Source organism: Pongo abelii, chromosome 14, assembly GCF_028885655.2.
Source record: "Pongo abelii isolate AG06213 chromosome 14, NHGRI_mPonAbe1-v2.0_pri, whole genome shotgun sequence".
Taxonomy (NCBI): domain Eukaryota; kingdom Metazoa; phylum Chordata; class Mammalia; order Primates; family Hominidae; genus Pongo; species Pongo abelii.
In genome coordinates, this window is record NC_071999.2 from 115126551 (window position 1) to 115153727 (window position 27177).

General features: G+C 40.0%; 1 protein-coding gene across 9 annotated transcripts in view; it reads left to right on the forward strand.

Moving 5' to 3' along the window:
• The window catches only part of MYO16 (myosin XVI), a 717368-nt gene that overhangs the window by 383518 nt on the left and 306673 nt on the right, over positions 1–27177 (forward strand). For all 9 annotated transcript variants that reach the window (XM_054529223.2, XM_054529222.2, XM_054529219.2 and 6 more), the window contains 3 exons: positions 6239–6366; positions 11229–11334; positions 20898–21015. In XM_054529223.2, the coding sequence (XP_054385198.1) occupies positions 6239–6366; positions 11229–11334; positions 20898–21015 (352 nt within the window). The remainder of the gene's footprint in view (positions 1–6238; positions 6367–11228; positions 11335–20897; positions 21016–27177) is intronic.

The following is a 27177-nucleotide window of genomic DNA, read 5'->3' on the forward strand; positions in this document are numbered from 1 at the left end:
CTGTATTTTCTGCTCTTACAAAGAGTCCTAAGAATTGTTTTATAAATGCTCTTTTTGCTCATGTTTGAGAGTTTCAACAGAGATATTCCCAGTTGAACATGAATCTTCAAATTTAGAAGATATTGCCAGATGATTCTTCCAATTAGTTAAAACTACAAGACTCTGTGGTATAGACATGTTTTCCCAGCCCAAGAGACAACTTCATTTGGAAATCAAGCTCTGCCACCAACTAGCCCTGTCCCCTTGGGCCAGTCACTGACTTCCGTTGGCACCAATTCTCTTGCCTGTAAACATAAAAATACTTCTCTGACTCCAGTCATAGGTTCTAGAGGACTGCATGAGTGAGTGCCTATGAGGTGCTGAGGACAGCACCATGCACAGAGTGCCTGTAAGCTATTATTATCATTATGACTAAACTATGATTAATTCTGCTAGGATTTTGTGTGTAATATAGCATCTTATAGTTTGAAATAGCATGAGAGCTTTCCATCCTTTGTCATATTTATTTTCTATCTTTTTAGTTTATATTTTTGCCCAAATTTGTATTATAGTTCCTTTTTTTTTTTTTTTGAGACAGCGTCTCACTCTGTTGCCCCGGCTAGAGTACAGTGGCGGGATCTCGGCTCACTGCAACCTCCGCCTCCCAAGTTCAAGCGATTCTCCTGCCTCAGCCTCCTGAGTAGCTGGGACTATAGGCACGTGCCACCACACCCAGCTAATTTTTGTATTTATAGTAAAGATGGGGTTTCACCATATTGGCCAGGCTGGTCTCGAACTCCTGACCTCGTGATTCACCCACCTCAGCCTCCCAAAGTGCTGGGATTACAGGCGTGAGCCACTGTGCCCGGCTTATAATTCCATTTTTAAATTGATTTGTAGGAGTATGTTTTAAATTGCTGCTAATCTATTGATTATATGCACAGCTTATACACCTCTCTGTCTTTGCTTATTTTCTATTATTATATGGTTGACCAGGGCTTGTTAAATTTAATGTAGTGAGATCGCTCCATCATTCTCATTATAATTTGTATTTTTGAATCCTATTTCCTTGTTTACATACAAATCATGAGAGTACCATTCTATATGCTTGTCTAAATGCTTTAAACTTTGCTGCTCATATTTGGGATTTAAATTCACTCGTAATAATTTTTACACATGCTATAGAATAGAGATCAACACTTGTTTTCTTTACAAATAGATGATCAGTCCTCTCAGCAGCATCCTTTACCACTGATAGGTGGTGCAGCCTGGTTGGTCATACACTGTATCTTTGATATGGACAGGAGGCAGGGAGATACTGGGTAGAAGAGAGCAGTTCCCCAGCAAAGGCCCCACCCTCAAGCCTGGTAACCCACAGCCCTAAATGGGAACAGGTATTCCTGTTTTCATGACAAAAAGTTGCCTTTGGCTGACCATGCCTCCCATCCTGTACCCCCAAACACCAGGCTCCACAAGCAGATGAACAGAAGGGCAGAAGAGTGGCAGAGAAGGAGAGAAGAGAAGGAGCATCTGAATGTTGAGAGGAGTTCAGCTGGGGATGGTTGGAGAGGAGATCGGCCACTGGATGGCCAAACTCCAGGGAAGACCATCTTCCCACTCTGTCCCCTTTCCAGCTCCCCATCCATCCCACTGAGAGCCACCTCCACCACTCAGTAAAACCCCTGCATTCACCATCCTTAAAGTCTGTGTGTGATCTGATTTTTCCTGGATGCCAAACAAGAGGTTAGGATACAGAAAGCTGTCACACTGGCCCTCTGCCCTTGCAAAAAAGGCAGAAGGTCCACTGAAGTGTTTAACACTTAAGCTGTCCACGGACAGCAAAGCTAAAAGAATGTACTGTAACACACGCCCATTTGGGCTTCAGAAGTTGCAAGCACCCACCCCTAGATGCTACTATGGGGCCAGAGCCCAAAGGTGCTGGCCCAGGCTCCTGCACCTGCCCATCTGCATGCTCCCCCTCCCATAAGGGGTTTGAGCACACACAGTGGCCAAACAGATGAGCCATACCCCATCACACATCCTGCAAGTAGGGTTAGGGAACTCTTCCATTTCATCTTCTCCAACATGTAGGGTTGCACTGAATTATCTAGTCTGTTTCAAGTGATCTGTGATCCATTTTATCTAGTCTTTGCACCACCACCACACTGTGTGATGACTTTAGTTTTTTGTAGTTTTGGTTGTGGTGTAACGTTTGTAGGAAAGTGCTTCTGTTGCTAAGCGTGCGGGTGGGTGGTACTGAGCTCCAGCACATTCTCAACACTCCAGAAGCCCCTTAAACATTAGCACTTCCCCTGCTACTGCCAACTTGACTTCTAACAGCAAGGATTGGTTACCTGTGTTTGTACTCGATGTAAGTGAAGATATATAGTGTGTTCTTTTATGTATCTGACCACTCACACTCAACATTGTGAGACTCATCCAGTTAACTCTCATCGTGGATCATTTATTCTACTTTAAAAATTATTTTTGCTATAATTTTAAATGTGTGTAAAATGTGTAGATAAATTGTACAGCAACTTTTAACATCAACCTTTTTTTATTATTATACTTTAAGTTCTAGGGTACATGTGCACAATGTGCAGGTTTATTATATATGTATATATATGCCATGTTGGTGAGCTGCACCCATTAACTCGTCATTTACATTAGGTATATCTCCTCATGCTATTCCTCCCCCTACCCCAGACAGGCCCCAGTGTGTGATGTTCCCCACCCTGTGTCCACATGTTCTCATTGTTCAATTCCCACCTATGAGTGAGAACATGTGGTGTTTGGTTTTCTGTCCTTGTGATAGTTTGCTCAGAATGATGGCTTCCAGCTTCATCTATGTCCCTACAAAGGACATGAACTCATCCTTTTTTATGGCTGCATAGTATTCCATGGTGTATATGTGCCACATTTTCTTAATTCAGTCTATCATTGATGGACATTTGGGTTGGTTCCAAGTCTTTGCTGTTGTGAATAGTGCCGCAATAAACATACGTGTGCATGTGTCTTTATAGCAGTATGATTTATAATCCTTTAGGTATATGCCCAGTAATGGGATGGCTGGGTCAAATGGTATTTCTAGTTCTAGATCCTTGAGGAATGGCCACACTGTCTTCCACAATGGTTGAACTAGTTTACAGCCCCACCAACAGTGTAAAAGTGTTCCCATTTCTCCACATCCTCTCCAGCACCTGTTGTTTCCGGACATTTTAATGATCGCCATTCTAATTGGTGTGAGATGGTATCTCATTGTGGTTTTGATTTGCATTTCTCTGATGGCCAGTGATGATGAGCATTTTTTCATGTGTCTTTTGGCTGCATAAATGTCTTCTTTTGAGAAGTGTCTGTTCATATCCTTTGCCCACTTTTTGATGGGGTTATTTGATTTTTTCTTGTAAATTTGTTTGAGTTCTTTGTAGATTCTGGATATTAGCCCTTTGTCAGATGGGTAGATTGCAAAAATTTTCTCCCATTCTGTAGGTTGCCTGTTCACTCTGATGGTAGTTTCTTTTGCTGAGCAGAAGCTCTTTGGTTAAATTAGATCCCACTTGTCAATTTTGACTTTTGTTGCCATTGCTTTTGGTGTTTTGGTCATGAAGTCTTTGCCCATGCCTATGGCCTGAATGGTATTGCCTAGGTTTTCTTCTAGGGTTTTTATGGTTTTAGGTCTAACATTTAAGTCTTTAATCCATCTTGAATTAAATTTAATCCATCTTGAATTAATTTTTGTATAAGGTGTAAGGAAGGGATCCAGTTTCAGCTTTCTACATATGGCTAGCCAGTTTTCCCAGCACCATTTATTAAATAGGGAATCCTTTCCCCATTTCTTGTTTTTGTCAGGTTTGTCAAAGATCAGATGGTTGTAGATGTGTGGTATTATTTCCGGGGGCTCTATTCTGTTCCATTGGTCTATATCTGTGTTTTGGTACCAGTACCATGCTGTTTTGGTTACTGTAGGCTTGTAGTATAGTTTGAAGTGAGGTAGCATGATGCCTCCAGCTTTGTTCTTTTGGCTTAGGATTGTCTTGGCAATGTAGGCTCTTTTTTGGTTCCATACGAACTTTAAAGTAGTTTTTTCCAATTCTGTGAAGAAAGTCATTGGTAGCTTGATAAGGGTGGCATTGAATCTATAAATTACCTTGGGCATGGAGTTTGAGATCTGAGAATGGACAGACTGACTCCCCAGGTGGGTCCCTGACCCCCGAGTAGCCTTACTGGGAGACACCTCCCAGTAGGGGCTGACTGACACCTCATACAGCTGGGTGCCCCTGTGAGATGAAGCTTCCAGAGGAAGGATCAGGCAGCAACATTTGCCATTCTGTAATATTTGCTTTTCTGCAGCCTCTGCTGGTGATACCCAGGCAAACAGGGTCTGGAGTGGACCTCCAGCAAATTTCAACAGACCTGCAGCTGAGGGTCCTGACTGTTAGAAGTAAACTAACAAACAGAAAGGATATCTGCACCAAAACCCCATCTGTACGTCACTATCATCAAAGACCAAAGGTAGATAAAACCACAAAAATGGGGAGAAACCAGAGCAGAAAAGCTGAAAATTCTAAAAATCAGAGCGCCTCTTCTCCTCCAAAGGAACGCAGCTCCTTGCCAGAAATGGAACAAAGCTGGATGGAGAATGACTTTGACGAGTTGAGAGAAGAAGGCTTCAGATGATCGGTAATAACAAACTTCTCCGAGCTAAAGGAGGATGTTCGAACCCATTGCAAAGAAGCTAAAAACCTCGAAAAAAGATTAGACAAATGGCTAACTAGAATAAACAGCATAGACAAGACCTTAAATGACCTGATGGAGCTGAAAACCATGGCACGAGAACTACGTGACGCTTGCACAAGCTTCAGTAGTCAATTTGATCAAGTGGAAGAAAGGGTATCAGTGATTGAAGATCAAATGAATGAAATTAAGCAGGAAGATAAGTTTAGAGACAAAAGAGTAAAAAGAAATGAACAAAGCCTCTAAGAAATATGGGACTATGTGAAAAGACCAAATCTATGTCTGATTGGTGTACCTGAAAGTGACGGGGAGAAAGGAACCAAACTAGAAAACACTCTTCAGGATATTATCCAGGAGAACTTCCCCAACATAGCAAGTCAGGCCAACTTGCAAATTCAGGAAACATAAAGAACGCCACAAAGATACTCCTCGAGAAGAGCAACTCCAAGACACATAATTGTCAGATTCACCAAAGTTGAAATGAAGGAAAAACTGTTAAGGGCAGCCAGAGAGAAATATCGGGTTACCCACAAAGAGAAGCCCATCAGACTAACGGCAGATCCCTCAGCATCAACCATTTTAAAATACTTTTCTGGCATGTGGTCCCATCAACCTTAAATATGTTTACTGTGTATTTAAACAAAGGTATTCTCTTGTGTAACCTCCATACAGTCATCAAAATGGGAAAATTATTACTGATGCACTGGTGTCACTGAATCAAGAGACCTCATTCAGGATTTCCCATTGTCCCAGTAATGTCCATAGAGCTGGAGATTCAGGCCAGTGTTGCATGTTGCATTTTGAACCACCATGCCCTTTACTCTCCTTCAGTATGGACCAGTTCTGCAGTCGTCTTTTGACTTTTCTGACCTTGACATCTTTGAAGATACAGGCCAGTTATTTTGTAAAATAAAAATAACTTTGATTTCTTCACAACTAAGAAGTCTTCCTACTCTCGAGTTTTTATTCTAAAGTAATAAAATTTACTAGAAATTCAAAAGGACTAAAAATACTGGAAATGAATCATTATGGCAATAATTATAAATCACCGTTTCTCTAAAATTAATTAATTTTTGTTTTTCTGAGAAATTTGTAAACTTATATGCATTTCAGCTGCAACTGCCTCTCACATTCAAGTTTAAAACCTTGGCTATCTTATGGTATTGAAATTAAATACTGCTGAGAGAAATTGTATTTGGTGTAAATTACCACAGTTTCAGCTTACTGCACAGATATCTATTAAACTACATTTTTTGTGAGCTGCTCTTCTTAAAGACAGCAGAATAATTAAAGCCTGTGGACCAAGTAATGAAGGATAAAGTATAAGCCTCCATTTTGTCATTATGCATGCTGAAAATGTGCTGAGAAGGGTGTAATTTTACAAATGTTTTTACATACCAGTGAGATTCAGAATTAGAGTTTCATTCACTTCTGTATCTTGGACGTAAGTCACTCTCATTATAGGATGAGGAATCCTGGCGCCTTTTCACTGAGGTTTTCCCCTTGCTGCTGCCCTGTTTTCCAGGTGTCCCAGCTGTATTTCAGCTCCTCAGGGAAGCTGTGTTCCTCGCTGCCTCCTCACCTCTTCTCCTGTGTAGAGAGAGCCTTTCACCAGCTCTTCCAGGAGCAGCGACCTCAGTGTTTCATCCTCAGGTGAGTCCCCCTCAACCTTGTCTGCCACGCTCAGGTTTGCTGTGGGGCTTGGCAGTAAAGATGTACTCATTTCCCATGGTTTACCTTTATTTACTTTCTCAGCACTCTGAGGTCCAGTATATCTTTGCAATAAGTACATTTGACTCGTTACAAAGGAGAAACATCTTGGCTGTTAGGAATAGCCCCAAGTGTAGCTGGATCAATATTAACAAACTTAACCTGAAACTCATTTCCTTTTGAAGATTTAAAGCTTAGATAAAAAGTTTTTGCTTTTGAACCTAAGAAAACATGGAGAAAGAAAAACTTACAATATTACTGAACCTAAGCCACTGTTCTTCAAAATCCACGGCTGCCCCAAATATCATTTTATTTCTTCCCAAAGGTATGTTTTCTCAGCCTGTTTCTTGTTATTTACCTTTGCTCACACTTCACTGAATTCTACTTCGTAAACTTTTTTTTTTTTTTTGAGACAGGGTCTTGCTCTGTCACCCAGGCTGGAATTTCGTAGCATGATCACAACTCACTGCAGCCAAGGCTAAAGTGATCCTCCCACCTCAGCCTCCCAAGTAGCTGGGACTACAGGCACATGCCACCACACTTGGCTAATTTTTTAATTTTTGTAGAGATGAGATCTCACTATATTGCCCAGGCTGGTCTCAAACTCCTGGGCTCAAGTGATCCTCTTTTCACAGACTCTCAAAGTGCTGGGATTACAGACATGGGCCACTGCATTTGGCCCAAAGTATTTTTTGAATTTGAAATATAATGCTAGATTTAACTCATCAATTAATAGAAAATTAAAGTAACATTTAAATGTTAAAGTTTGCATCAGAGACCTATATTTTATATTCAGCCAAACCTCTACAAGGGAGGAAACCTCTATAAATACTCATGGTGGTGCCTTAGTTGTTGTCAGTAGTGCTGGTTGGAACTGAAGTACAGTAGCACACAACTCAAGTAAACGTGAAATGAAAATGGTATAAAGTTAGAACTTGGATAGAATTCAAAAGCCTTATTTAAATATTAAAATGAGCGCTTATATGTTTATATTCATTTTATCAAAAATTCTATGGAGGGTGGAGGGACAGACTGATGGACGCACACTTTAGTTTTCTAGTTTTCAAAGCAGCGTGCTAGTGGTTGTTTTCGTGCTCGGTTCAGAAGCATCCTAAAGATGAAGAAGGTGCTGAGTCAGGGGCTTCGACACATTCTAAACTCTAGGATAAGAAAGGCACTGAGGCAGGGGATTCCACCCATTCTAGACTTAAGGATGAGAAAAGCGCCGAGGCAGGGGCTTCTGCCCATTCTAGGCTCAAGGATGAGAAAGACGCTGAGACAGGGGCTCTCACCCATTCTAGACACAAGGATAAGAAGGGCGTCAAGATGGGGGCTCCAACCCGTTCTAGACACAAGGATGAGAAAGGTACCGAGGCAGGGGCTTCCACCCATTCTAAACTCAAGGATGAGAAAGGCGCTGAGTCAGGGGCTCTCACCAATTCTAGACACGAGGATGAGAAAGGCACTGAGGCGGGGGCTCCAACCCATTCTAGACTCAAGGATGAGAAAGGCACCAAGGCAGGGGCTTCCACCCATTCTTTCTTTTGATATGGAGTTTCGTTCTTGTTGCCCAGGCTGGAGTGCAATGGCGCGATCTCAGCTCACTGCTACCTCCGCCTCCTGGGTTCAAGTGATTCTCCTGCCTCAGCCTCCTGAGTAGCTGGGATTACAGACATGTGCCACCACGCCCAGCTAATTTTGTATTTTTAGTAGAGTCAGGGTGTCACCATGTTGGTCAGGCTGGTCTCGAACTCCTGAGCTCAGGCGATCCACCTGCCTCGGCCTCCCAAAGTGCTGGGATTACAGGTGTGAGCTACTGCACCTGGCCACTCGTTCTAGACTCAAGGATGAGAAATGTGCAGAGATGGGGGCTTCCACCCATTCTAGACTCAGGCAACCCTATTTTTATCTGCTTTGTCTGTCTAGTTTCCTGGTCTTCCTTTGATAAACAGGGAAAAAGTTTTAAAAAGTTGCTTAGAAAAAGCACTGTAAGTTGGTGAGATAGGGAGTGTATAACACTGTTGACTAACAACTAATGTTTATTGAGAATTTACTGGGTGCCAGACCCTTGACTAGATTATTTCTATGTATTATTTATTTCTTTAGAATTTACGTAAATTTTTAGTGCTCCCACTTAATTCTAGGATGACCATTGCAGCTGTTATAGGTCAGTTTTTGAAAGCGTGGGTCCTGAGCAAGGCTCTGAGGGGAGAAAAGGGAGAAGCCAGCAGGCCCACGCGCTTTGGGAGTCCGCTCGGGAGATGGCACACAGCGGCCGGCAAGTTTTCTCAGTGAAGAACCCCATTTATCTTAGTTTAACCCAACGGTTTTGACATGTATTTGTTCGTGGAACTTTTTATCCAGTATATATTCTGCAGAACTAGTTTTCCTTTGGGTCATTTTTAATTAATTAATTAATTTATTTATTTATTTATTTTTTGAGATGGAGTCTTGAGTCTCCCTCTGTCACCCAGGCTGGAGTGCAGTGGCGCCATCTCGGCTCACTGCAAGCTCCGCCTCCCGGGTTCACGCCATTCTCCTGCCTCAGCCTCCCGAGTAGCTGGGACTACAGGTGTCCGCCATCACGCCCAGCTAATTTTTTGTATTTTTAGTAGAGACGGGGTTTCACCGTGTTAGCCAGGATGGTTTCCATCTCCTGACCTTGTGATCCGCCCACCTCGGCCTCTCAAAGTGCTGGGATTACAGGCGTGAGCCACCGCGCCCGGCCCTCCTTTTAATCATTTTTTAAAGTTAATGATTCCCTGTACCAACCCCTTATTTTGAAAAAAAAAATCTCTTCATTCAAGTTTCAAGAAGGTGTTGATGCAGGATTTTGCTTCTTAGCTCAGCTACGTCCGGGTTCTTGCCTCACGACCTGGAAAAATGACGCGTGCGGACACGAGAGAGTGAGTGGAGTAGAATTTATTATGTGAAAGGGAAGCTCTCAGCAGAGAGGGATCCTGAAGCAGGGTGCCGGGTGCCCCCTTCTCAGTTGAATACCACCAGAGCTTACTGCGCAAACTCCTGGCGGCTCCACCCCCCGTCCTTCCAGTGCGCATGCTAAGACCGAGCTGCTCCATATGGATTTATTTCCCTTCCTGCACGTGTGTTAAGGAACGGAATTTTCCACCGCAGGCCTGTTTAGGCAAGCCCCCTGTGCAAGTTCCCTTATCTGCACAAAACATCTGACGTAAGCACTTGTGGGGCGGGTCGGAAGTTCTCAGGGGACCCTTCCCTGACTGTCTGCCTGAAGCAAGCTGGAGAACTCCTTTCGGTATCGCTAGTCCTGATATACAGAATTGAAGAGCAAATCTCTGGTTACTAGGACTTACTATTTTAGTGATTCTCTTTCTTCTTTCAAAATTGTGTGTGCTTTCATACAGCTTTGCCACATCCTTGATTGTGTGGGCTAAGATACATGTTTTCTCCATTTTTACGAATATGATAAAATTAGCCATTTGAAACTCAATAAGTTGTTTACAGATCATTATTGAGTGTCCATTGTGTCCCAGAACGAGCACTTACAAAGGGTAATTTAAGATTTAGCACCAAAACGCAAGTAGTCCTGGAATGGATGTCCCAAAACTCAGTACCAGACCAGAAAAAATTTCATTTTGTTTTCTAATGTTAACTTAATACCTCATTTGTTGATACTCTTAGGCCCCAGTAGTTCAAAAGTCTGCACAAGTGAGTGGAAGCATCCATTAACGACTGGACACTTTAAGAAAATAATTAAATTTCAACTTACTTCTTTTCTGGCAAACACTGTTAATCAACTTTGTTAAAAGAGATGTTTCCAGGCAGAAAACCAAGGAAGCACTCATAAAAGGGCTTTAAAAAGTTTTTCTGGTTACTAGATAAGTAAAGTCTGTTTTTATGAGTTTTTCATCTGGGTGAAGTAATAACTTTATTGTAGATCAGATCACTTTGAAATAGTAATTATTTTGTTGGAATTTTATGTTAATCCTATAGCATATAGTGTCCGGAATATAATATTTACCGTTTGTAAAAATTGGGTGAGTTAATGAAGTATGCCTGGGATGTATCAAAAGTGATGCCATTATAAATAAAAGTTCAGTGATCTTTCCTAGATTAAAGAAAAATGCAAAGTAGAGAACATCAGAACCGAAAGCAAGCTGAAAAGGAAACCTAACCCGGTCAGGTTTAGGATCTCCTGAATGACAGATCCACATCTGAAGACCTTACTGCCTTAGTTTTTGTAGCTAGGCACTTTACATTCATTTCAAAGAACAGAGAAGGAATGCTCAGAAAGATGTCACAGCTTTTCCACAGAAGAGGTAATGTCTTTCCTGTAAGGCCCATGAAGCATGAACAGTTTTCCCAAGGCCAAGTGTGAACCTGCATGTCTCAACACAACGTGCTGTCACGGGATCCCCTCACTTTATGTTGACTTGCTAAGCTGAGTCAAGTCGGTTATGTCTTCTTCTCAGCCTGACACCTTTCTGGCGTAATTCACCTACACTAGGTGGTTTTACCCTGTGAGATACTGAATGGCAGAACTTGTGTCATATTCATTTGTAATGCCAGCATCTGAGACACCATCAGGGACATGACACAGTAAACATATACTGGGTATTTCAGACAAATGAATCAAATTGAAGTGTGAATGGAGACCACAAACTCATTGCAAGTTGATGTGCCATTCCCTCCTCATTTCTGTGTCTGAGAAATATCTCCAGTTAATTTTTTTACTTGTTCCTGCAAACTAGCTTCAAAGGAACAAAGGAACAAGCTTTGAAGCAAAGTTCCTTCAAACTTATGTTTTTCCTCTCTGTTTTCCTTAGTGGAGAAAGGGGATCAGGAAAGTCTGAAGCCAGCAAACAAATCATAAGACACCTCACCTGCAGGGCTGGCTGCAGCAGGGCCACACTGGATTCCAGATTCAAACATGTAAGTTTTTTGTTTGGGTTGGCAAATATGTGAATGAAGATGTTCAGCCAATTGTCATTTACAAATAGGGGAGGGGACATCATAATAGACACAAGGGGGTCAAAATTTGTGGAAACAAAGAATAAAAAATTATTGAGCTTGGGTTCAAATTAATATTGTTCAAGTGAACATTTATTTATTTTACATATTTAAAATATTTTGTACATACTTTCTTTTTGTATTTGCTCTGAATAGTTGGATCTAAAACACATCATATAGGTAGATGTTGTTGTTCACAAAGAAAGTGCACTTTGAGGCTGGGCACAGGGGCTCACGACTGTAATCCCAGCACTTTGGGAGGCCAAGGCATGTGAATCACCTGAGGTCAGGAGTTCGAGATCAGCCTGGCCAACATTGTGAAACCTCATCTCTACTAAAAATACAAAAATTAGCCAGGAATGGTGGCTGGTGCCTGTAATCCCAGCTACTCGAGAGGCTGAGGCAGGAGAATTGCTTGAACCCGGGAGGCAGAGGTTGTGGTGAGCCGAGATCATGCCATTGCATTCCAGCTGGACAAGAGCAAAACTCTGTCTCAAAAAAAAAAAAAAGAAAAGAAAAAGAAAGTGCATTTTCGTGTGTTAGGACATTTTGGGGAGCTGGCCAGAAAAGAAATTATTTTGAGGGATCACTGGGGGCTGATAATAAATCTTCGGTGTATCTGAAGGAATTAGCAATAGTTATCCTGAAAGACTTTGATGGGCAGGCCATGCACCTTTGGGGCCAAAACAGATTTTAAACTCTATTCGGAAACATTCGCAGTGTTAACTGTCCCGCTAATTCATCATTCCAAAATATGACCGTGATTCAAGGAGGAAGGAAAAAGACCTGTTAGCAGCTAAGATAAAGCTAAAAACATCCCACACAATCAAACTCAGAAATTTTACTCAAGGAGGCCACCACAGGTGCTTATCCATAGACTGATTCTGTTGTTTATACATAGTTCTAGCAAGTTTTGTTAAAAGGTTTGTTCAGACCATAGCAGATCAGAAGAAGACATTGAAAGGCCACTGGAAGGAATGGCTAACAGTGGGGGGAACAGACAGGACAGGAACCAATAACCAATCCAAAAGAATGGAAATCAACAGTCTGCTCTCTAGGGGCCTCTACCTAGACATGGAACCCTCTCCATTTCTATATTTCTTTTGGAAATCACTCCAGATGCCTGGAAGTTCATGATGATTGTCCTAAGGTTGAAATAAAATATTATTTTAGAGGATACTCCACCCTTGCTTGTGCTGATGATCATGACTCAGTGCCATGGGTACACCAGCAGCTCCGGATCCTAATCTCCATACTGCCTCTCATTCTTAAGATGCAGACCTGCCTGTCCAACGAACTTCCTGGACATGCCACAGTGTACTGCAAAGACGTGGCCAAAATTGAAGACTTTCTTTTTTATTTTCATTTATTTGTTTACTGTTATTGTTATTTATTTTTGAGACAGGGTCTTGCTCTGTCACCCAGGCTGGAGTACAGTGATAGGATCACCACTCACCGCAGCCTCAACTTCCTGGGCTCAAGCAGTCCTCCCACCCCATCCTTCCAAGTTGCTGGGACCACAGGCATGTGTCTCTATGCCTAGCTAATTTTTTTTTTTTTTTTTTTTCTGTGGAGACTGGGTCTCCTGTGTTTCCCAAGCTGGTCTCGAACTCCTGGGCTCAAGTGATCCACCTGCCTCAGCCTCCCAAAGTGCTGGGATTACAGGCGTGAACCACTCATTGTACTAAGTTTCTCTATTTCCAACACATTCTGAATATCCTATCACTCCTAGCTCTTTAGTCTGTCCAGTTTCCTTCAGGTCCACAGTCATTGCTGCTGTGGAGTCATCTTCTCACATGGCATTATCTTTGAGACTGTTCTAAGTTGCTCTCTTTCTTTTTCCATTCTTGGCCGTCCTCCAGTGCATGTCCCTCTGGCAGGCCATGGTTGGTAGCTCTGCTCCCCAGGGTCAGGTAGGGCCCAGGCCCTGTCGCTCCCCAGGCACTTTCTCACCTGCTCAGAGGAAGGGAGCAGCAAACCCCAGTCCAGGCAGAGGCTCATCATGTGCGGAGGGGCTACCTGTCTTCTCATCACAGTTATGGGCTTGAACTTAGTCATGCTGCTATCTAGTTAGGACTCATTGATAACTAGGCAGCCATGTATTCAACTTCAACTAGTAAATGGAAGAAGAGGAGAGTTGATGCTGGTGAACTGCCATCAGCCTGTATCACCAGAGACTCCTTTGCTCAAAGCCCTTGAGTGAGTCTCTATTCCCTTTACATCAAGTCCAATAAATCAGCATGGCCCGGCATTCTTTCTGGCAATGTTACATTTGTTGTGGTTTTTATTTTCTTCTCTAATCTTAGAACACTAAATCCCCTTCCTCTTACTCTATGCTGAAGCCACCTTTGAGCATGTATCCCTCTCAGCCTGGCCCATGCAGTCTCATTCATTTGCTTTCTCACTCCACAAGCATCTATTAATATAAAGGGCTACCCAGTGCCTGTCCCTGGAATTCAGAGCTGCTGTCTCAACAGTGTGGTAGGAGCTCAGTTTCTATGTGGGGAATAAATGAATACACTAAAATAAGTATTGTGACCGTATAGGGTATAGGAGAAACATTTAATTACCCCCAGTTTCCTAAGTTAAGTTCCTTAGTTAACTTTACATTATCAAATACATTTAATGTGGACAGCCCATTTGTATGTCATCAGGCGGCTGTACATTTGGCCTGTGTGTTTCCTTATATGTGATTTAAAGAACCAACATTGACATTTTCTTCAGTTTGTCTTACCTGCCCTGCTTTTGTTAGATATTGGGATTTTTCTGCCTCTCTTCCTTTTTATACAACCTTTTATTTTTCATTCCAGTGTAGGAAAGACACATTTGTTAAAAAAATTTTCTTATTATCTCTCAGGTGAAGAGACCACTAAATGCATATATGGAAAATCGTGTTCAATTCCACATATACGCTAACAGAACATAAGATTTTCTATAAATAAATCAATATTCTCTGTATAACATTCAAGAAATAATGTACATATGGCTATATCGTTGCCTTGACAAAAAAAAATGCATATACACATCATAGGCCATGTTACAATAGTATAAAACTTTCTATTGGCACTTATTTCAAAGTGTGATATTGATTCAGTGTGAAATTTCCACTGAGGTGCCTCTGATGCTGACATGTGTCTGGCCATACAGACATTTACAGAAGGATACCTGCATTTCAGTCATAATTTTATATTTAAAAGTGTGTGATTATATTCGTGCAAGACAGCTGCACTTATATCGTTTCCTAAATCAATGCCATCTAAAGGTTCAAAAGTTAAAAATACAGAAATATACTGCACAATGAATATTGTGCTATTTGTGTTTGTTTCTGTGTCACCCGCTTTTTTATCTGGCTGCTACAGTTTAGAGTGATTTCTACCATGGTGGCGGTTAGTTGGCATGTTCTGGAAATTTATAGTATCTGATTCCTCATTTAGAAATGAGAATAACTGATTTTTAATTAATAAATTAGTATTATTTTGCATATTTTATACTTGTGAATTATAAGTAATTTTAAAATTTATTCTGCTCTAATAGATCCCTAAGCTTGTCTGATTCTGTAGACTTTTCTCTTTAAAAAGAATGCATAATTAATTAGTTTTTTGAATATCTGTGATATCATGTGTGTTCATTAATGACTTTAATTTATAACCATTTATTAAGCTCATACTGTATTGAGCACCTGCATAATTCTACAGCAAGCTCAAAATAATTTTTTTTTTTGAAATGGAGTCTTGCTCTGTCGCCCAGGCTGGAGTGCAGTGGCACAATCTTGGCTCACTGCAATCTCCATTTCCCAGGTTCAAGCAATTCTCCTGCCTCGGCCTCCCAAGTAGCTGGGATTACAGGCATGTGCCACCACACCTGCCTAATTTTTGTATTTTTTAGTAGAGATGGGGTTTCACCATGTTGGCCAGGCTGGTCTTGAACTCCTGACCTCAAGTGATCTACCCGCCTCAGCCTCCCAAAGTGCTGGGATTACGGGCATGAGCCACTGCACCTGGCAGGTCAAAATAATTTAACATTGAGTGTCAACTTGGGAAAATAGCATAACCTATCTTCTTTGTTCAAATATGTTAATATCCTGACCACTGACACTTAAGAGTTAGAGTACGTGTAAAACAACATGGTTATAAAATAGCCTCAAGTTAACTAAAAGAAATAACAGAAACTGATGACTTAATCATAATGACAAGGAACAATAGTTTCCCCTCTAAATTATATACAATCATCTATTAAAATGATCATTTGGGAGACAGCAGGCTATATAATTTCTATAATGCATTCTGTATTACCTTATGTAAATTGGCTTTAAATTTTAGTTCAAACAAACACATTCTAAAGTGCATTCCTTTGGATCAGGTAGATATAACCCTCCCAAATCAATTAGCATCTGGGAGTCCAGATTATAATATCAGTGCATATTTCAAGTAAAACTAATTCTAGTTAACTTGTGTGTTTTATTCACTCTTCATGACAAATAAAAGATTTGTAAATAAATGACTTCTAGTCTCATGAAAAAATATTGCCCAGGTTTGAGCATGGCTTAAATTCCATGTCAGCTATGGTTTTATTGTTTCCCTTTAAATTATTATCCACATGAATATCATTCAGTGTCCAAGATGTTCATGAAAATCATCAGCCATTATATCTGTAAATCATCCGAGTATATGTACAGGAATTAAATACAAGCATTGAATACATTTTTTAATTTACTGTGAATCTTTATAAAATTAGAGGGTTTAGTGAAATTAAGTATATTTAAGAGATGAACCAGTACAATAAATCTTCACAATGTCATTGATGGATTCTTGGAAACTGTGACTTTAAGCAAAACTATTTCCTGTCTGCTGTAAGAACTTAACTCTTGTTTATATTAATTAGTCTGTGATAAAATTGGTTGCATTAGAAGGTACGTTGTTTTGCTTAAAGTAGAAATTTCCAAGAACCTATTGATGATATTAAGTGAGCACTTCCTATACTTCCTGAAAGGAAAATCTGATTAAGGAAATGAGCAGAAAAGAACATCCTTGAACAGCCTTGATCTATGGAGCTATCTAGTAGAAAGTTTGAAGGTCAGGATAAGACGAAAGGAAAGTTCACTAGCTGGCCCTAAGAGGAGAGGACAATGAGCTGATTAGAGACACGGTTTAGCCATATTTGGTTGTGAGACTCCACTCTGGAATATCACACAGGCCAACATGGGGAGTGCTGGCAGGCGGGATCAGGTGTGTAGCAAGCACACAAACTGTACATTCCACTGAGAGAGACTGGTTCATTCTAAAGGAGACAATTTTGCCTCAAATCCTAGGAAAATACTCATTGGAGGTCATTTGGATCAGCACTTACCAAATAATGTGTAGTAAAAGAATGATAGAGAAATAAAAGTCAGTGTACTAGTCTGTTCTCATACTGCCATAAAGATACTACGTGAGAGTAGGAAATTTATTTAAAAAAAAAAAAAAAGGAGGTTTAATTGACTCACAGTTCTACATGTCTGGGGAAGCCTCAGGAAACTTACAGTCATGGCAGGAGGTGAAGAAGAAAGAAGCAAGGCACGTCTTACATGATGTCAGGAGAGAGAGCGTGCGCAGGGGAAACTGCCGGTTTTAAACCATAGATCTCCTGAGAATGCCTTCATGATCATGAGAACAGCATGGGGAAAACTGCCCCCATGATTCAATCATCCCACACCAGGTCTCTCCTTCGACATGAGGGGATTACAATTCGACTTGAGATTTGGGTGGGGACACAGAGCCAAACCATATCAGTCAGGATGTATTGGGGTGGTCTTCAGTGTAGTATTGGGCAGACACTGAGGAGTAGAGAAAGTGTTCCTGTGGTTGACAATAATGGCATCGTTGTTAAAATTAAAGATTGTCATCTCAGTGGAGTATGGGAAGCAAGAGAACCCAAAACGAAAGGGTTTGGGTGGAAACTATAAGTTTCACACTGTCACAGCACACAGTACTCTCCCTGAAGGAGGTTTTGGGAGAAGAGAGGGAAAGAGGAAGATTTAGTTGGTAACAACTAGAAAGTGAGAAAGTGCAGCACTGAGGTCCAGAAATGACTTTTGGCGATTATATGCAGGTCAAACACTTATTCTTACGAGACGTGACTGTAATCTTTCTGTCAGTCTTACACCTCATTTGGCCCATCTTAAAAGCCTACATGAGCTCACCTGCCTTAGTCCTGTGCTTCAAGTGCACTTTACCCACTGGGTAGATGGATGGATGGAATCCGATCACCACAGACATGGCTTTGTTCCCCCATAAAGTTTCAGAGCAGCTAAGAGCAGTTAGGAAGGGCTGTTTTGTTTCTAACCCCTGCATTTGAATTTCAAACATTGGAAGCAGGGGATTTTCCATGACATTAAATTTATTGGAACAGAAAAGTCATGTTTCAGGAAGAAACTACCTGGAACCTTCACCAACTCTGGTCCAAATGAATTTCAACTTTAAGAATATTCAATTCTGTTGAAATCACTTAAATAAGCATTCACTATGCAATAGCTTTCAGAGAGCAGAGTGATGGACTGATATCTATTGAGTTAATATTTTTTATAGAGGATGCCACAAGTTTTTACTTTTAGAAAATACAGTAGATTAACTCCTACCATAATAGTCCACAACTTCTAGGGACATAAATTTATAGAAAAAATACCATACATTATAAATAGAAAAAAAAGTCAATAAAATTTGAATAAGTAAATATTGAGGAAAATTATATATATTTAATTTTCTTCATTTATATTTTTATTTAAATTTTGTTACTGTGCAACGTTGTCATTATTGTTTTTGAAATCAAGGTGAGCAGTGGAATAATGCCAGTTTTGTTTCGCTCAGTATTTCTCTTAATACATTTATTTAGTGCCACCTATCGGCCAAGTGGCTAATTAAAGATAAAAAACTGGTTATTGCATAGTTTATTTAGCATTTTAATCTTGACTCATGGATGACAACGTACAGTGAAAGAATGCCATGGAGTATTTGCGTTTTGTTAAGTAGTTTTAGTTTTATATTCATTTCATGCCTTCTATGTCTTTATTGGTATTTCAGCAGTAATTACTGCATAGTGCAGTGGTTAAGTGTGTGATTCTGAAAGCCAGCTCAGAGTTTTCAGAGTTGAAAGCTGGGTTCAACTCCCAGCTTCATTGCTGACAACCTTTGAGCCTTGGGAAAACTACTTGGTTTATGTCCTTTGTTGTGTAAAGCAGTGTAAAATATACACTGGTTCCGAGAATTAACAGAGAACACACATGCACAGACACATCACCCGTTAGAACACTGCCTGGCACATAGTGAGCACGACAGGAACGTTGTCTATTGCTATTCACACAAGTCAAATTCACTGTTGTTATTTGCTGAATGTTTTCTCTGTGCCAGACGTAAAGCTGAGTGCTTTACACAGCGGACACTGACAAACACTGAAGGAGTTATTCCTGCATGAGAATTAAGGAAAATGAGGTTTGAGGAATTCAGAGAACCTCCTCAGTGTTATATAATTTCTCATTAGCAGTGTTGGGGTGTGGGGGTAGCTCCTTCTCACTCCCAGGCACATGCATTTAACCATTTCCCTATATTGACTGTTTGGGCAACAAGTTATTAATTACCTGTAATGTCCTTTTTCCAAGAATAATCAAAACATTACTTATCAGACACAACACCAAATAAATAGAAGCAAAATATTTTTAGAAATTATCCTATTTTTATGACTTTTAAAATAATTGTTTAATGTAATATTATTAATATTTAAAATGTGCTATCATGCTCTTATTTTCATTGTATGTATATAACTACATATTTCATATTAGAGTATAGGAAAAGATACAAAAACGAAGAGTTACTAAGTACTATTTCATTTTTTTCCCAGAAAACATTGCTATCATCACTGCTATCAATTTACTTTCATCATCTTTAAAATTAGGTTATTATATACAGACCTAAACCATGAAGTTTTTGTAAGGAATTAATATATGTTTGTCTCCAAAATTCAAACTTCAAAAACAGAAGTTTTAACATACTTCACTATTATCACAACTTGTGGCATTTTTTAATTTGTGGTTAGCGTCAAACTATTTTATAATCTTTCACAGTATAAAATACTTCCAGGTTAATTCAACACCTTAATGTAGCAGATGCCAGGAAATTTAAAAGTGGGATCAAAGTGACCGCGCGCGGTGGCTCATGCCTGTAATCCCAGCATTTTGGGAGGCCGAGATGGACAGATCACCTGAGGTCAGGAGTTTGAGACCAGCCTGGCCAACATGGCGAAACCCTGTCTCTACTACTAAAACTACAAAAATTAGCCAGGTGTAGCGGCATGCCCCTGTAATCCCAGCTACTCCAGAGGCTGAGGCAGGAGAATTGCTTGAATCCAGGAGGTAGAGGTTGCAGTAAGTCGAGATCACACCACTGCAGTGAGCCGAGATCGCATCACTTGCACTCCAGCCTAGATGACAGAGTGAGACTCTGTCTCAAAAAATAAAATAAAAAATAAATTAAAAAAAAAAGTGGGATCAAAGCATTTAAAAAAAAGTAGGATAGTGTTCTCAAAAAACACTATTAGAAACACTGGGGAACAGGCAAACTAGTCCATGTATCAATAAGGTGTTATTGTACTCCCTCCTGTGGCTGATGCAGAAACCGCATGGAACATAACTATCATGCAAGAGACACCCTTGAACCCTCCAGATTTTCATACATTTTGGAGAATTGCTTGGTCCCCATCACCTTCACAGGCAGAGTCAATTGATGAAGAAGCAGTGACTTTTATTCTACTGTTAATGCTTAAGGAAACATGTCAAGGAAGAATTTCAGCCCCCAGGGTTGGCCTGAGGAGCTTTATCATAGCATTGCAAAGCCACAAACTTGCCAGTATGCAACAAAGCACAGGGCAGCGAGGGAAGGCGGCGTGGCAGCTCAGCTGGGAGTTTCACTGCTGCCCTGTGGAAGAGAATAGTTGGTGTCAGGCAAAAGCACGGTGCAGGGAGGATAAATGGGAGTCAGGGTTGAAAAGAGTATGAGTGGAAAGTAAATAAGTATTCAAAGGAATGTTCTATGCCGATATTTAAATAAACGTACTATTGTAAAATAAATTCTGACTTTTGCTTATATTAATTCAAATGACTCCTTCCCTTCCAAAATGCAAACGCTATTTTACTGTTCTGTTCAGGTTTGAAATCTTGATAACATTTGTTAAGCTTGGGGCTGTGTGTGAAGAGAATGGCTTTCCTTCTCTTAGGTACAGGAGAATGCAGTGTCGTGAAGCAATCTATTATTGCTTCATGAACAGTAGCCACAATTTGAGACATAAGATGCTAGTGGCTTGCCTTCGAGGAAAAAGGAAGCTTAAAAATTCAATATGGCATTCTATGAGCAGGATAGAAACTTTCAGACCAGGAAGTATTTGCTGCATCGTCGCTATTACACATCAATTTTATTTTTTAAAATATGAGCAGTTCAGTAAAACGTTCTCCTCTCCCACAGGTCATGTGCATCTTAGAAGCCTTTGGACATGCCAAGACCACACTTAATGATTTGTCCAGTTGCTTCATCAAGTATTTTGAACTGCAGTTCTGTGAGAGGAAACAACAGCTAACTGGAGGTAAGTGCAGTATTCGACAACGTGGATCTCCTGTGCCTAGCCAGCATGCGGCCACGTCACACACGGGCCCACAATGGAGACACCATGTATGAATCAGTGCTGGGAGAGAAAACCTATTCTTCATGACCATGTCTGGAAACAGCTTAAGATACTTCTGGAAAGTTTGTATTACATTAGAACAAGGATCAATACTCAGGCACTCGGTTGAGGGTGTGTGAGTGTGTGTGTGTGTGTGTACATACCTAGGATGTCAGGTGATAAGTGCTGAAGTTATTGTGAATTAAAAACTATTCTCAAATGCAAGCTGAACCTTTTCAAGATGAGTATTGTATGGGCTATATAATGTGAAACCAAACCCAGACCAAACATAGCTGAATTATCCTTGCTGAACATAGAAACAAACTCAAATACTTTAATTAAATAAATAATACCTTAGTATTATATATAATTTCTTCACATAATACACATTGAAATCTATTTGAAATAAAACTGAATCCGTATAGTTAAATGATTGAATTAAATCTAAACATCAAAATAATTGCCAAACTAAACCCAAACAGACACTATTTCGTATTTGATTTAAATACTTAAAGTATATTTTATAAAAACTCCTTATTTAAAATTCAACTAATTTAGAATTCACCTGGGATTTTACATCTTTCCAATTAAAACAGATTATTAATGCAAATTAATAATATAAATACAATTGTAGGTAGAATTTTTGATATACTTGAAGTAATTGAATATTTTTAAAAACTTTTACAACAGGTGTCAGCACATAAACATTTGCCAATTATTATAAATGATTTCTGAAAGAGCTTAATTTTATTTGGCTTTTTAAAGTTACCCTATTTTCCCTTCAGGAAAAAAAAAGTTAGTTTTGACCATAGTCTAGAAACAAAAACATTGTATTTTGCAGCAAGTCTATGTCAGAATCAGATTTCTACTAATAAAATTTGATAAATAACATGCATAAAAACAGTATGAGCCTGGCGCAGTGGCTCATGCCTGAAATCCCAGCACTTTGGGAGGCCGAGGTAGGTGGATTTCCTGAGGTCAGGGGTTTGAGACCAGCCTGACCAACATGGAGAAACCCTGTCTCTACTAAAAATACAAAATTATCCAGGTGTGGTGACGCATGCCTGTAATCCCAGCTACTTGGGAGGCTGAGACAGGAGAATCACTTGAACCCAGGAGGTGGAGGTTGCAGTGAGCAGAGATCACACCATTGCACTCCAGCCTGGGCAACGAGAGCCAAACTCCATCTCAAAAAAAAAAAAAAGAAAGAAAGAAAGAAAAGATGCTTTTAGATGTTTAGATGTTGAAGTTAGAAGGTTAACTTATACAAAAGGAAAGCTATTCAATCATTTATTGGTTTTTTAAACCCATGGCTTAGAGTTCTGAAGGTCTGCCGTTTTATGAAGACCTCATCGGAGAACTGTCTTGAGCCTCAAGCTCTGGTTTTCAAGTCTCAGTTTCCTAACACCTGGCTGGGTGTGCTCCTCCAAGGGAAGGGGCCGGATTTACTTCTGTAATACTGAGCACGGTTTTCCCCCTGAGCTCTCAGTGACTGGTGGGCTGTGGCGATGTTCTCTAAGTGGATAGTAAGTTCTCCAAAAGTAGGAAGCTGAAACATTGAAAGCTCTGTGTTCCAGCCTCTTGCCACTCGAATGTGTGTCCCAAGGATGAGCACTGCGTCATCACTTGGGAGTTTGTTATAGACCCAGAATCTGAGGCCATACTCCACATTGGCTGATTGAGACTACAGTTTAACAAGATTCCAGGTGATTCATGGGATGTGAGTGTCTGAGAGCTCTGAGAGCTGAAAGCAGGCCATTCGTGTTTATGTGCAACTAGTGCAAGGAGGAGAAGCTCATCTGGGGTGTCACCAGCATGACTTTTTCTTCTCAATTTCATGTTTCCTTTACCAAAAGGGAGAGAAAATAACTGGCTTCTGAAGGTGTCATCCGTTACTAACATTTTTGTTCTTTTTTTTCCTCTTTTTTATTTTTCTGGATAGAGTTTAGAGGATCTTTTTCTTTAGGAATGTTAATTTAGAAAATAATTATATACACATATTAAAAAGAACTGGAAAACTTTATTGTAAACACTGATTAACTGAGCCTTCTGTTAATCAACAATCTCTATGAACACTTGGTCCCTCACATCTTCAGCATAATCAGCCCCACATATACCTCTCAGGCAGCTTGTCCAGGCAGCATTGAGACCCAGAGGTGATACATATTCATAATGATGGGCCTGGAGCGGTTCAATGTTGCGGGAAGTCAGGGACCCCTAACGGAGGGACCAGCTAAAGCCATGGTGGAAGAACGTAAATTGTAAAGATTTCATGGACATTTATTAGTTCCCCAAATTAATACTTTTATAATTTCTTACGCCTGTCTTTACTGCCATCTCTGAACATAAATTGTGAAGATTTCATGGGCATTTATCACTTCCCCAATCAATACCCTTGTGATTTCCTATGCCTGTCTTTACTTTAATCTCTTAATCCCAACATCTTCGTAAGGTGAGGAGGATGTATGTCACCTCAGGACCCTGTGATGATTGCGTTAACTGTAGAAATTGTTTGTAGAGCATCTGTGTTTGAACAATATGAAATCTGGGCACCTTGAAAAAAGAACAGGATAACAGCAATGTTCAGGAAACAAGAGAGATAACCTTAAACTCTGACTGCTGGTGAGCCGGGTGGAGCCATATTTCTCTTCTTTCAAAAGCAAATGGGAGAAATATTGCTGAATTCTTTTTCTCAGCAAGGAACATCCCTGAGAAAGAGAATATGTCCCTGAGGGGGGGCCTCTGAAATGGCCACTTTGGGGATGGCTGTCTTTTACGGTTGTAGCAGAGGGATGAAATAAGCCCCGGTCTCCCATAGCGCTTCCAGATTTATTAGGACGAGGAAATTCACGCCTAATAAATTTTGGTCAGACCAGTTGTCTGCTCTCAAACCCTGTTTCTTGATAAGATGTTATCAATGACAATGTGTGCCCAAAACTTCATTAGCAATTTTAATTTTGCCCCGGTCCTGTGGTCCTGTGATCTCATCCTGCCTCCGTTTGCCTTGTGATATTTTATTACCTTGTGAAGCAGGTGATCTCAGTGACCCACACCCTATTCGTACACTCCCTCATCTTTTCCTACACTCCCTCCCCTTTTGAAAACCACTAATAAAAACTTGCTAGTTTTACGGCTCAGGGGGCATCATGGAACCTGCGGACATGTGATGTCTCCCCCAGACACCCAGCTTTAAAATTTCTCTCTTTTGTACTCTTTCCCTTTATTTCTCAGACCGGCTGACACGTAGGGAAAATAGAAAAGAGCCTACGTGAAATATCGGGGGTGAATTTCACCTGATAGTTCAAGGCCCAGAAAAGTTCTCTGAATCATTAAGGAACTGTGACCGTAAATTCGATATAATTTCAGCCTTGTGTAGAGTTTATTTTTCTCTTATGGAAATGGCAATCAGGGCATCGATGACAGGCATGCTCCACCTTTCTCCACTTTCCGTATGGCCTTTCTACTCATTTTGTTCCCCTAATTAACATCCTTAATTTAGTTCTTATCACTTATGTTTGTTTGTTTCATAGCTTCCTGCTGTGTTCTTTTAAAACTCTGGCCAAATGATTTGGTGATCGTTTTTTATGTTTTTATTTAAGAGTAATAAACTGCTATAAAACAAAGTAACAAAGCCAGTGCTGAGATTGCATTCGTAGAAGTCTACTGCCTAGATCATAAACGTGGTAGGACCCACAGTGCCCTGAAGGGGTGAGACTGGGAATCAGTTGTTTCCTGTTTTTAAGAAGAGAAATAAAAGGAATATGTTCAGAAAATGTTTATCAGGAGAGTGAAAGTTCCAATGTCATGTTTTTGGAGTAAAGTGTTGACAAAACTAAAAATGTTTACACTGAAAAAGAAATAACTCAAGAGAAATAGGACAAATTTGTTCAAGTATCCCTTACCACGTGGAAAAGGTGTTGAGTACAAAGGTATATTATGCATGCTATAAAGAGCAGGTCAATGTTTCCGAGAAGGAACATCTTCACTCAGTCATCAGAACCTGCCGTGGAACATCCTCACATCTGCCACGCACTCTCTCACACCAACGCTGGCTGTGTCTAAGCAAGAGGAAGGGGCAGACACCAGCTGGACCAGATAATTTTACAGATGCTGCCTAGTACTCAACATTGTTTAAGTCCAAAAATGAAAGCGCTCTTTTAGCTGTGGATCTGATGTTCCCATGTCTCCCAGAGTAGCTTAATGGTATGTACTTGTCTCCTGTGCCTGTTAGCATAGACTGAATGGGGTTGATATTAGAATGTGTTAGATTATGTCAGTGTTCAAAAGCTGCAGTAACAAATGAACACCAATGTGGTGGCTGGAAACAACAGAAATTAATTGTCTCACAGTTCTGGAGGTTAGAAGTCTGGAATTCAAGTGTCTGTAGACACAGGAGCTCTTGACTTCTCTGGGGGTACCTCCCCTGCCCATTCCTAGCTCTGATGGTTGCTGCTGATCTTTAGTGTTCCTTGGCTTAGAGATGCATTGCTCCAGTCTCTGCCTCTATTGACTCATGACCTTCTCCCTGTGCCTCTTCTCTTCTCCAAAGGACATTGGTCACATTGGATTAGGACACACCCTACTCCAGTATGACCTTATTGTAACTTGAGTACAGTAGTTTCACCCTGAACTAAGGTTTTGCTTTCTATGGTTTCAGTTACCGGAGTTCAACTGTGGTCCAAAAATTTTAAATAGAAAATTCTCAAAATAAACAGTTTATAAGTTTTCAACTGCATGTTATTCTGAGTAATGTGATGAAATCTCCTGCCCTCCAGCTCCATCCAGCCTGGAAAGTGAATCACCCCTTTGTTCAGTGTATCCATGATGTCTCCGCTACCCATCTGTTAATCGCTTAGAAGCTCTCTCAGTTATCAGATGGTGCCAGTTTCCTGGTGCTTGTATTCAAGTAACTCTTATTTTACTTAATAATGGCCTCCGCTTTCTTTTAATGAAAAGGTGAAAGTTCTCAACTTAATAAGGAAAGAAAACAAATTGTATGCTGAGGTTGCTAAGATCCGTGGTAGGAAACAATCTCCTACCCTTGGAATTGTGAACAGCATATTGTTATAATTGTTCTATTGCATTATTAGTTGCTGTGTTAATTTCTTGCTGTGCCAAATTTATAAGTTAAATTTTATCATAGATGTGTATGTATAGGAAAAACATCATGTACACAGGGTTTGGTACTATCCTCAGTTTCAGGGATCCACTGGGGATCTTAGAATGTATCAACTGAAGATAAGGGGTGACTACTGTATCTCTGCATTGATGCTATTCCCAAAGAAGGTTACATTCCAAGGTATTAAGGATGAAGACTTCAATATGTATATATGTTTTTTTGTAGGACAAAATCCATCCTGCAACAAAGAGTAACGGAGATCTATTGTATGAATTTTTACTTTAAAATGATTTTCAGTTTAAGAACAAAATCATCACTGCTCAAAAAAATAGGCACAGAACACTTTAAGAAGCTATCAGTAAATGATACTTTTGTTATACGTTAGTGATACTTTTAAATAATTCCATCTGCTGCCAAGACTCTTTATGAAAGAAAAATAAAAAAACACATTAACTTAAACTACCTCACATACATTTTAAAGAGAGCTGAGTCATTCAAATCAGTCCCCTGTAAAAGCATTCTGAATTGTAAATATTCACTAAAATAGTTAATCAAATTGGAGTGAGGCTACTCTATCTCAAACCAGGTCAAATAAGTGTTGATTACAGATTGAGTTTATACTTTATGGTAGATTGTTTTTCTTTAAATTATCAGCATTTATGAAATAGTTGTTACCATTTTATTGGACAGGGAGTATCATCATACTAATTTGAAGGTTGATAGGTGCTGTTACTTTCATTGTTACTATTAGTTATACTTTTATAATTTAATGTCAAATCTTTCTTCAGAGATGTAACCACAAATCATAATATAAAAAAATACCAGGCTCAGCTTTATGAAACATGAACTATAGATAAGTAAGGACTGTTTCTTGTTTGGGGGAAAATGTAATTTATAAGTAACATTCTAATCTGGCTTCTAGTCCAGTATTTTCCCCGATCTGATCGTTTATTTCAGAATATAAT